Source organism: Glycine max, chromosome 14 (assembly GCF_000004515.6).
Source record: "Glycine max cultivar Williams 82 chromosome 14, Glycine_max_v4.0, whole genome shotgun sequence".
Lineage (NCBI taxonomy): Eukaryota > Viridiplantae > Streptophyta > Magnoliopsida > Fabales > Fabaceae > Glycine > Glycine max.
In genome coordinates, this window is record NC_038250.2 from 34,971,901 (window position 1) to 34,984,099 (window position 12,199).

At 33.9% G+C, this 12,199-nt stretch overlaps 1 protein-coding gene across 4 annotated transcripts; it reads left to right on the forward strand.

Annotated features, from left to right (window-relative positions):
• Positions 1–374: 374 nt before the first annotated feature.
• On the forward strand, positions 375–9,018 carry LOC100803156 (protein LAZ1 homolog 1). 4 transcript variants are annotated; one of them, XM_006596212.3, is made up of 9 exons: positions 375–658; positions 948–1,526; positions 1,647–1,703; positions 2,614–2,722; positions 2,994–3,178; positions 3,290–3,378; positions 4,325–4,580; positions 8,087–8,345; positions 8,428–9,018. In XM_006596212.3, the coding sequence occupies exons 2-9, from the start codon at positions 1,311–1,313 to the stop codon at positions 8,433–8,435; spliced, it is 1,179 nt and encodes a 392-aa protein (XP_006596275.1). In that variant the 5' UTR covers positions 375–658; positions 948–1,310; the 3' UTR covers positions 8,436–9,018. The 4 variants fall into 4 exon arrangements, with proteins under 4 accessions (XP_006596275.1, XP_040864924.1, XP_003544743.1 ...); XM_041008990.1 differs by having other exon boundaries at positions 378–584; positions 948–1,424; positions 8,087–8,338; XM_003544695.5 differs by having other exon boundaries at positions 379–658; positions 8,087–8,338.
• Positions 9,019–12,199: the final 3,181 nt, after the last annotated feature.

Here is a 12,199-nt window from a genome sequence, read left to right on the forward strand (position 1 = left end):
CTCCCCTCTAACCTTGTGTGAGATGCACATCCCCAATGATCTCCATCAACAAAATTGGATAATTTTAGGGTTTAATTTAGTTTTTCTTCACATTTTTTTAAATTGCCTAATTAAGTTATTAACATTACTTAATGCGTAGCTAATGAGTAACTACATTGTCATGTCATCAAGTCAATGTTAGAAATAGTAGTCAACGCAACAAATTTAATTGTTGAACAAAAATTGAGAAATTTTTGGGAGGGAATTAAATTCATGGATTAGAAAAATTAGGTGCACGAAACGTATAGTTTAACCTAAAACTTTATAAACAAACATTAAAAAAATGACATTAAACCTTAAAAGACCGGAAACTTCCAAATCAATTTAATTTAATCCATAAAATATTTCATCGAGATTTCGTTACCTTCGCCCAAGTTCAATCCAAATAATATTTTTATTTTATTTGTCGAGTTCAGCCATTTTCGTTTTCCAAGTTCCAAGTGCGAAGGCACACTCCGTTCTGTTCTGGTAAAAAGCACCCATCACCATTTTCCCGGTAAATAAAAAAATAAATAGAAGAATAAAGAGTCGAGAGAAAGAAACAGGTTTGAACTCTCTTCTCAATTTTCTTTCGCTGGTTTTTGGGTGGCATCGTTATCGTTCTTCTGTTTCCAAAGCTGTGAGTGCTTTGTTTCCTCACCCACTGTATTTCTTTTCCGAAGACTAGGGTTTTCTCCTTTCGCTTTTTTTTTTCTTTTTATTATTAATATCATTATTTTTCAAACTAATGTTGTAAAATCGAAGGTTTTATGTTTCTGGTAGTTTAGTTTACCTTTGCTAAAGATTATAACTGTATACACTTAGTAATTGAAATGAACTGCCAGTACTTGCCTTGAAGCACATATTAGAGATTTTTATTTTTTGTTTTAATTTTGGTTAATCATTAATTAATATGATTGTCAATGCAGGATTCTTGTGCTATCTTGTTCTGGATTTTCCATTTGAGTAAAAAGCAAGAACTGTTGTCAATTGTTGGTGCAGTGTGTTAGTTCTACATTTGAGTATTAAATTTGAGGATTGGTGTTATACCAAGACAGAAAGAGGGAAACTTAGGTAAAATAAGAGCTTTATGGGGAAGCATAGACACTTGACAGACCAGTTTCCATAAGAGAAATCACATCAATTCTATGTAAAAACGTGGAAATTGAAGTTATTTGCTTCCAATGCGGCATTTAAAAACCACGTCTCTACAACAATACCGAACACACTAGTAGTAGTAGGGTATCATGGAAGTGATGAATGGAACACCATTTGTGACAACCAGTTATTGAATGGGTTTGGTGGGGATTCTGTGTTCTTCCGTATTTCTTTTTATCCCAATTGAGTCTACTGGCAGAGCAGAGAATATGTGGCACCAAAACTTAGGTCTGGATTCCACGGGAACTGTGAGTTTTACAGTCTTCAGTGCAAGTATATTTGTGCTTGTTGCTCTTGTTCTCTCCATGTATTTAGTATTCGAGCATTTAGCCGCCTATAATCAACCTGAGGTGCATCCTGTTTTCCCTTTTGACTGACTTGCTGTTTCACCTCAGTGTTTAATTGCCCTTTCCTTTCATAATATTGCATATAGCTAAATCTTTTTTATTTTTTCAATTATACTTTTACAGGAACAGAAGTTTTTGATTGGTCTCATTTTAATGGTTCCTGTTTATGCATTGGAATCGGTAAGAGACACCAAGTAAATTGTCTATTACTATCGGTTCTCTTAATATTACTTTTTTCTTACATGGATTTATGACATTTATGCTTATAAATGAACATCCATGTTTTTTTGTTTTTTATTTTTACTTTATTTTATGCAGTCTAAATATTTTTCATCTTGCCACTATTTCCAATTTTTCGTTATTGGATAAACATAATTGCTAGCTCATGGAAGTAGGTTGGAAAATACTTTGTAGCAAATGTTTAGTGAGTTTTGTTTTTCAGCTTCACGATCAATTTTCTTTGCTTTTTGCATAAAGAACTATTTAGTTGTGGAGGTGTAAGACTTTATGCATCAGTTTCTTTGACTTTAAAACTAAAATGCTGTACTTTTAACTTGATCGCTTGGATCTTTTGGGTGGCCATGGACTCATGCCATGGGTGAGCACAGCCAACTCCAAGATCCCAACTCCCTTCAGGCTGGGAGCAAAACAGTATGGCCTTTCCCCATAGAGTTTATTCAAGAATTGAACAATGCCCTGTCCCAGAGAGATGCAACTCAATTCCACTCTTCCGGCCCTTGTGGAAGTTGGGGGACTTAGTTATTTTTAGGAAGTTTTATCATCAAAGAATGGTCTATGGTATCTAATGATTGATTGATTGATTGATCGATACTTAAATGAACAACTGCTTCCTTTTTATTCATACTATACTCCCAAATCATGTTCTCAAACCAGTAATACAAATTTCAGAAAATATTGGCTTATTTTTGCACAAGGATCGTCAGCACTGAGTTACATCAAGCATTAATACTAGCATTTCTGCTAGCTGTACATAATTGATAATCCAGTTCTTAGTCTTTTTATTTTATGTTTCTTTTCTAAAATAGAATGTAATAATGCATTCTTAAGTTCTGATGTTTGTATGTTGCAGTTTTTGTCAGTATTGAATTCTGATGCAGCATTTAACAGTGAAATTATCCGAGAATGCTATGAAGCTTTTGCATTATACTGCTTTGAGAGATATTTGATAGCTTGCTTAGGTATGTCAAATGGATTGTATACCCATATCATTTTCATTAACTGTACCAACTGTTTGTGTGTGTGTGTGTAAAGTTGAGATCTTTTAATAGAGCTTTCCTCTTTTCCTCCCTCCCTCAAATTTGAAGCTTCATAAAAAAATTTGAAATCTGTGAGACCTGAATGTATACTCATGACTGTAAGAACAGAATGTGATGCATCTCAAATTTATTTGGAGGTTGAATTTTGTGAAATTGTAATGCACTTAATTACAACATTTTTTTTTTCTTATAGGTGGTGAGGAGAAAACAATTCAATTTATGGAAAGCATGAGCCGAACAGAATCCATTATTCCTCTTCTGAAAGAAGCATATGCATATGGAGTTGTAGAGCATCCATTTCCCTTAAATCTCTTCTTGGAGGATTGGAATCTAGGCCCTGAGTTCTATCAATCTGTGAAAATTGGCATTGTACAATATGTATGTATGATTTAAATTGAGTAATTATACACACCTCCCCCTATTCTCCTACTAGCAGTTTCTATGTGAAGTAAATGCCTCTCTTGTTGCTCACTGAAATCTTCATTCCAGATGATACTGAAGATGATTTGTGCAATAGTGGCAATAATTCTTGAATCTTTTGGGGTTTATGGAGAGGGGAAGTTTGAATGGAAATATGGGTAAGATTATATTGTCATGTGTCTTGATATTGTTTACATGTGTACTATTAGAGAGATAAAAATCATTCTTGTATCTCCTCCTATCTGTTTAAGATTTATGGAGAATTGGTTATTGACATGGTATAATAAAAAGCCTCTATGACCGTGGTTAGGAGTTGATGCTACCATAGTTGTGTCTTCAAGATCAAGGAAATCTAAATATTGCATGAGGAAGGCATGTAAGATATAAAATCACTCATGAACCTTCTATATAAAATGTAAAATATTGCATAAGGCATGTAATATATATATATATATATATATATATATATATATATGAGGAGAGATCAAATGACACTGATGTAATTTTGATAACTATTACACTATTTTTATAACTTGACATACAATATGATTTTTATTGATCTAACTATTGAACTATATCTACATATTACAAAAATTGTTGTATCAAATTTTGTCATAATTGAACAAGAAGGTAATCAAATGATCTATATTTTAGTATATTTTGAAATATTTATATTGCATCGATTTTAATTTATATGAATGAGATAACAAATGATTTTGGATTAATATGAAATTTTGAATATGTGATCTATGTGGAAAAAAACTTTCAATCCAATGGTGAGTTTTAAGAAAATATTATCCAGTTGAAAGTTATAGAATTGTGTAATAGTTGTCAAAGTTAATTTGATCCCTCCTCTCCCCCCTCACCCCTCCTCCCTTCTCTCTCTCTCTCTCTCTCTCTCTCTCTCTCTATCTATCTATATATATATATATATATATACCTTCTCTCTCTCTCTCTCTCTCTCTCTCTCTATCTATCTATCTATCTATAGATAGATAGATAGGTATACCTTTTACCCTTTTGTGGGGAGGGGTGCAGGGTTGGGTAGCAGTAAGTTTTTGTCCCTTTGTAATCTAATTCACTGTTGTGCTTGGCTGCTTGCAGGTATCCTTACTTGGCACTAGTTCTTAACTTTAGTCAGACATGGGCCCTATATTGCCTTGTACAGTTCTATGCTGTTATTAAAGATAAGTTGAAACCAATCAAACCATTGGCAAAGTTTCTAACTTTTAAGTCAATTGTCTTCCTGACATGGTGGCAAAGTGTGGCTGTTGCATTTCTTTTTTATATGGGAGCTTTTAGGGGATCATTGGCTCAGGAGTTGAAAGCACGTATTCAAGACTACATCATCTGTATAGAGGTAAGCTACTTGTGGTGGTCATAATTTATATTATCTTGTCTGTTACAGCATTATTAAATTAGTAAATATTTAGATATTTAGATTTTAAGGTGTACTGATATATTCTAATCATTATTTTTTTTTTTGTTTTATGAATGAGTCTAACCTTTATTCATTTATTTCATTATCATTTGTAATCTATACATGAAAACCATAGGCCTGTGTCACAGGTATGGATATTTGTTTTTCTTGGTTTGTAGATTGATCTATATCTGTATTGTATATGGATGCACATAAACACATTATTATTATTATTGTTGTTGTTTCTTCTGCTTAAAGTTTGATATAAGGTGGCTACAGGGTCCTGTGCATTGCACCTGTCACACGGGCCACTGTGATGCTGAAGAGGGATTAAAATCCATCTTTCTCCCCATTTTGAGTTTTTCAACCCTTTCATTTACATTTTTGTGCTTTCACCTCCATTTTGGGCATTAGAAACATTTTAGAGTTTGATACACTTGCTTGATTATTCACACTTAGCTGATCTCATTTCTGGCTAAGCCTTGCATTTTCCAGCCACTTTTCACCCACGGGTCTCTGTTCTTGTCCTCTCTTTCATCACACCCTGTCTCTGTTCATGCTGGTCTCTATTCAATTGTGTTGTGCTTTGTTGTTCACACTCGCATGCCCTCTCACTTGCAGTCCATCTCTGCTCATTTTTTCATCTGTGTTATTCACATACCCTCTCTGTTGAGTCTATTCTTTTTTTATATTTAATGCGGTCTTCTTCCTCTTTTTCATTGTGTTTTAAATGATGACTTTTGATTAATAATTATGAATGTCTTTGGTTTTAGATATTCTTTTTATCTTTGAGCATTTGTGTATAGCAGCCATCCTGCTATCCCTCTAGAAACTGTTATCCAGAATTGATACAAATGGTAATAATTGAAATAAATGAATGAACTATAAACTGTTAACATAAATAGTGGATGGTGGCTTATAGCGGTAAGCCAAAAATCCACCATATACATATGGCGGATGGAGTGGCAGCCTATGGAAATCAGGGCGAACAAATATATATATATATATATATATATATATATATATATATATATATATATATATATATATATATACATTTAAATTCAAATTAAAAACTCATTTAACCATAAAATCTCTATAAGATTTATTAAATTAGTTTTTTGGTCCTCTAATTTATTTATTTCGTTTGATTTGGTCCTCTATTTCTTTTCGAGTTCAATTTGGTCCCATTGTCTAAATTAATTTGAGTGGTCCTACTATCTAAATTTGGTTCTACCATCTAAATGTATGTTTTGTGGCTGTTTAAAACCATCACTAAGTGGTTTTAAGTATTCACAAAGTGTTTCTAAATACCATTGGTCCAATTTAGACAGAAAGATAAAATTTAATCTCAAAAAAATTAGAGGATCAAATCGAACTTAAAAAATAAATTAGAGGACCAATAAACTAATTTAACCAACAAAAAATCAAATATCCTAAAAATTTAATTTACATCAAGATCGCCACGACACCCATCACCATTGTTGTCACTTCTGCTGTAATTGTTGCCTTGACTATTGTTGTTGCCACCAACATGATCATCGCTGCTGTTGCTGCCGCCACCACGGGATCATGACGGCAATCATGGTGGTGGTGGTGGTGGTGGTGGTAACAGCAACAACAATCATGGTGGCGGTGGTAGTGGTTGACCATCATGGTGGTGGTTGCAGTGGCAGCCATGACAGTTGTGGCGGAAGCGGTCATGGCAGTGGTGGTTATGGTTTGATAGGTTTGAAATATTTTAGGACGTAAGAAATTAAATCTTAAGATATTTGATTTTTTGTTTGGTAAATCTTATAGAGATAGTTAAATGATGTTTTAATTTAAATTTAAAATATTTTAATCTTGATCTTTCATTCTAATCTGAGATTAACCACACACATGAACTATAAAACAACATAGTTAACAAGATAAAAATAATAATAGTTTTTTAATCAAAATAAAAAAAAGAAGTAAAATTTTAAAAGCAAAATAATATTTTTGATAAATGAAAACATAAATATTTGTAATTAAAAAACAGAATAATAGATCGAGAGAAGCAAAGAAAAAAACATTATTAAAAAAGGAGGAAAAGAAGTGAGTAGAAGCAGAGAAGAATGGGAAGAAAACAAGCAAAAGGAAATAGAATTTTAAAAAGGAACAGCTAAGGAAAAAACAGAAAATAGAATTTAACAAACCTTCTGCCATAGCCACCACACACGCCATGAACACAACATCAATGGCGGGCACTATATCGGAAATGGCGGACAGTGCCATTAAACATGGTATGGCAGATTGCCAGTGGCAAAGAGGCTCCAAAACTGCCATGGCAGCACCATTGCTGTTTTTTTAACAATACTGATCTGAATAAGGAATATATATATATCATCTGTAATGAGAAATGCTAAAAACACACTCTCTGACATGCTCCTCCAAACACACCTTTTATTGCTTAAAATTTATTGGAAATGACAATTTTGTGGGTCTCATATCATATTTAATGATTTCTCCTAATTTTTTAATTTTCAATAAAATTTTAACCAAGAGAGACTGTTTGAAGGAGTGTTAGACAGTGTGTTCCTAGCACTCCTTCATCTGTAATTTTATTTACAGGTGATCACTATAACCAGCTTTTTGTTTCCGATCAAATTTTGCATTACTTCAGCAAGCTCTCCTTTCTGGAAGCCAGCAAAACACTTGTGTGTGAGCATTGATCCATGGTAGGGTAATTAAGGCTTTAAAGGATGCGCTGGTTTAGATGTTTTATAGATTTATGTCCCTGCGTCCCTGGTCCTGAATGTCCGGTATCAGGCACGTGCATAGATGTAAAACTATTTTCTAGAAGGATTTCAGTAGTACATGAAATGAACATTCATGAACCTCAAATATTAGTAGGTTTCTATTTTCTAGAGCTTCTTTTGCGATCAGATACTGCTTTGCTAGTTTGCTTTACAACTGCGACAGGCTCATTCTGGTTACTTACTCAAGGCTAGACTGGTTATCTGTTGTATGTAAAGTGGTATGTTAAGTCAGGTTTCTTCCTTTTAATATGATAGCTTATTCTCCCTCCATCCTTAATTATAAGACCCTTTTCAGAAATTTATTTGTCTTTTTTTATAAGATCATTTTCTAATTTTTAGATGTATTAATTAATTTTTCCTACATACCCTTATTTGATTATTCTCTCTCCAAACGTTAATGAAAAACAATCAAGTGAATAGAGAGATAAGAAAATGACAATTTTGAAATGAGTGTACAAATAATTGACAAATTCAATGTGATTAATTAAATTAACTACTTTTTTTAAGGGGTGTGAATTAGTTGAAAGGGTCTTATACTTAGAGACGGAGGAGTATGTTTAAACTATAAATTCTTGAGTGTATTTCACTGGAAACAAATCATTTTGAAGTTTTGGGAAGACTTGTGAGTTTTTTGATGTGGTTTCTCATCTTAAAATTTGTGAACAGATGGCTGTGGCTGCTGTTGTGCACCTTTATGTCTTCCCAGCAGAACCTTACAAAATGGGAGAGAGATGTATTCGTAACGTAGCAGTGATGGACGACTATGCATCGCTAGGATCGCCTCTGGACCCTGAGGAAGTTCAAGACAGTCAGCGCTCAACAAGAACGTGGCTGGGAGCACATAATAATCAGAGAGAAAAAAATCCTATGAAATTTACCCAGAGTGTTCGTGATGTGGTTGTTGGAAGCGGTGAAATTGTGAGATGTGAACACTTATCCAGTTCAACCTTTAAATCTTCTCATATCTGTCTTACTGTGGCTGTTATCCGCCGTCTTTTATGTTTCAGATTGTTGATGACATGAAGTTTACAGTTTCACATGTGGTGGAGCCTGTTGAAAGGGGCATTGCAAAGATAAACAAAACCTTCCATCAGATATCAGAAAATGTGAAACGCCACGAGCAGCGGACGCGAAATACCAAGGATGATTGTTACCTTGTTCCCTTGCGAACGCAAATGTCAGAATTTTCTGACGTTCACGATACTATGGGTGAAGGAAGTGTCAGTGATAGTGGTATGTCCAGGGTAAAGCGACAGCATTTCCAATGCAAAGCAGCAGCCACCAGAAGTAGAAGATAGTGCTTTCCTTTACATTTCAATGTATATAGTCACACACGAATCGACGTGAAATTTTAAACTGCGTCCTTATATTTTGGTGAATTTGCTAAAATATAAGTGTATATATCTAACGTGAGGTAATGAAAGTATATCGAGACACACGTAGAATAATACCCGCATAGGTATATCGAGGCATCATGTGTAGTGCTTCTAGAAGTAGATGTTGAAGGATGATCATAGGTTGGCCTTGTGTTTTGGATAACTCGTGATCTATCTGTTTTAATTGCCCTTTTTTAATAAAAAAAAAAATTCATATCTGAATTATCAATGTTGGGACATTCGCTGGTCATCTTAAGCATTTGTAGGCATTGAACAAAAAAAGAAGAGAGAATAGACTCTAAAGAAAAGGGGTGCTAAATTTATATTAAGTATGTCAGGCTTAAATAACCTACGAGTAGGGTTACCTGGGAGATGCACGAGCTATTTTTAAAATACTTCTAATTTAATAGCAATTAAATTAGTAGCATAATTTTAAAATCAATTCATAATCTACAGTAATGAAAATTAATGTTATCAGCATGTTAAGTAATTAAAGTTATAAAAGAAATTAGAGAAGCAATCCTTGTTTTTTTACATAGACTAGAGATGCAATCTTTCTTTTTTTTGACATAGATTAGAGAAGTAATCTTGTTAACCTAAAATTAAACCAATTTGTATTAATGGAATTAATCGTTCCTTTTATTTTTATTTATTGTAAGATCTGTGTTTTATATTACATATTTCAATTATCAAATTAAAAAAAGTATAGGATATTAGATATTGAAAGGTAAAAAAAAAAAAGAAACATAAATAAAACCCACATGCATATTGCTTTTAAATTAAATATGGAGGGCTCAATTTTGTGAGAGAGACAAACAGTTTCGTAGACCAGTTTATTAATTTTATATTGTAGGATCGTTGATTTTTTTAAGCATGTATTTAATATAATAAATTGAGATTAATATTGCACTTTTTACTTTTCATGTAATTTGATTACTATATTCGGCACAAAGGCTATCTACATTTCTTATCTCTCCATCACATTTTAAATTTGATTTAAATATATTTTTGTCCTGATATATATCAGTTTTTGACATTTGATTCTTAATAAATTTTTTCTTCGAATCAGGTCCCAAATATTTCAAAAATTTTGTCTGAGGTCCCTGCCGTTAGTCCGAATCCGTTATCTACTTACGTGGTCGTTAATTGGGCACTTAGGTATGTGACGTGTGGTGCCACATCGGAATAAATGCACATGCAAGCTGACGACATGTTTGTTGACATGTGACATTATATTTTAATTAAATTATAATTTTATTAAAATGAAACAAAAAGAATATTAGGGTTCCTAGTAGTGCCAAACATTGTCGTTTGACACAAGGAGGTTGTGTTTACTATCACTTCTTCTCGAACTAGGTTTCAATTGCGACAAAGAAGAGGTGTATGACGGTCTGAGATTCGCACTGGTACACCTTCGTATAGTGTTGGGTTGTTTCGTTAAGGGCTTCACACAGTCCAGAGAAGAGTACGACATCCATGGGAGCTTCTTGTTCATCATTTGGGTCCGCTTTTGTTCGTTGTTGGTGCAACAAGGCGACGATTCAACTAACATCTCAAACCAAGAAGCATCCTGACAAGATATTTTGGCGATGTGCTAAGTGGAATGTAAGAAAATTTTACTTTTGATATATTTGGTTTGTGGTGTGTTTATGTTTGCGTTGTGTTTTTGTGGTCTATTTCTGTTGCTTTTTGGTGTGTGTTTCACCTTTTTCTTTGTCATTTGTGTTTCTTTTTCGGTTGTATAATATGTAGGAAGATATGAGGCATAAATTTTTGGTATGGGATGATGATTTGGTGAAATAGTTAAACCAAGGTTCTACAAGTTCTTTGGAGGTTGTCAAACCCTAATTTCGTCCGGGAACCATCCGTTGTTGGGATGCGACCCTCGTTTGACCACTTCGAGGTATTTGGCACCAATCGTTAGGCAATTTGTGAAGTTCCGAGACATGCTGGAAGCCAAAAGAAAAGCGTCGTAGCACAATCCGTGAAGTTCCGTGACATGCCGGAAATTAAAAGGAAGTGTTAGTGCACAATCCGTAAAGTTCCGTAATATTCCGGAAGGCAAAAAAGGGATGATTACATAATTCGTAAGGTTCTGTAACATTACGGAAAGAAAACAAGTATCGTTGCGAAATTCGTAACTTTCCGCAACTTTACGAAAAAAGAATCACAAAAAAAAGGCAGGGGGTGTATTTAGTAAAAATGGGGGTTCAAATAGCAACCAGACCCACTTGGGCCTTCCAGGATGTTCCTCCAGAAGGCGGTTGCTTCTGGAGGAAGCAACCTAGCTCGCCTGGGCGAGCTGGGTGGCAAGCATCTCCTTCCTTTTCCTATAAATAGGGGAAGGATGGAAGAACAAAAATGTTCAACCCTCCTGGTATATGAGATTCACTTAAAATTAGTGAAAAAAATTGTTTCCGTGAAGAAAATCCAAGCCGAGGCACTTCCGTAACGTTTCCGTGGGTGATTTCGCGAAGATTTTCAACTGTTCTTCGACGTTCTTCGTTCGTTCTTCGTCGTTCTTTGGTCTTGAACCGGTAAGTTCCCGAAATCGAACTTTTCAATTCATTCTATGTACCCTTAGTGGTCCTCATTTGTTTTCACGTGCTTTTATTTTCATTTCATTTACTTTCCGTACCCCCTTTTGACGTGCTTTAGTCATTTACTTAAGTCATTTTCTCGCCTAATCAAAAAATAAAATAAATTTCCACCGATCATTTGAATTGTAACATCCGTTAATTTCTGTTAAAATGAAATCTGACCGTTCGGTCATGCCGTAACCACGTTGGAAAGCAAAAAGAGGTAAAATAATAATATAATAATAAAAAATATCTTTTAGTAAAATAAATCAAAAAAATCAATCAGAAGTTTTTCTTTGGGATTTCTCTTTCTTAAATCGAATCGACTAATAACCAAAGTGAAACTAAGGCTAAAATTAATTCATAAACCAAACTTTTGTCATCGCCTAAAAAAGCCATTTTCAAAGGTCCAACGCCTTGAAATGATCTTTTCTGCTTTCATTGGTTATGTGTAGATTTCTAAAAGGCCTAAAATCAATATGTAACTTTGTTACCTCTTTCAAAAATAAAGAAATCATTAATGGTCCAATGCCTTAATGTTTTCTCACTTTTCAAAAGAATCGAAAGATTGTCTAATGGTCCAACGCCTTAAATGACCTTTCATTAAAAAAAAAACATATCTTGCAAAAAAGGATAAAAAAATAACCAAAAGGCTTTGTTCACAAAAGAACTACGTAGGTCTAATTTTCTCATCACAATTGAGGAATACGTAGGAGCAAAGGGAAACGTCCTTGTCGACCACAAAAAGATAAAAACATTAAAAGGCATAAAAAAGACATAAGAACGTAAAAAGGGAAAAGAATATAAATTGAAGTCATATTTGC

What these genes read in the sequence shown, in the direction of transcription:
- LOC100803156 (XM_003544695.5), top strand. Translation starts at nt 1,311, where the DNA reads ATGGGTTTGGTGGGGATTCTGTGTTCTTCCGTATTTCTTTTTATCCCA. An exon ending in CTGTTTATGCATTGGAATCG is followed by an intron (nt 1,704 to 2,613) that starts GTAAGAGACACC and finishes TGTATGTTGCAG; the next exon opens with TTTTTGTCAGTATTGAATTC. An exon ending in TTGTTGGAAGCGGTGAAATT is followed by an intron (nt 8,339 to 8,427) that starts GTGAGATGTGAA and finishes TTTATGTTTCAG; the next exon opens with ATTGTTGATGACATGAAGTT.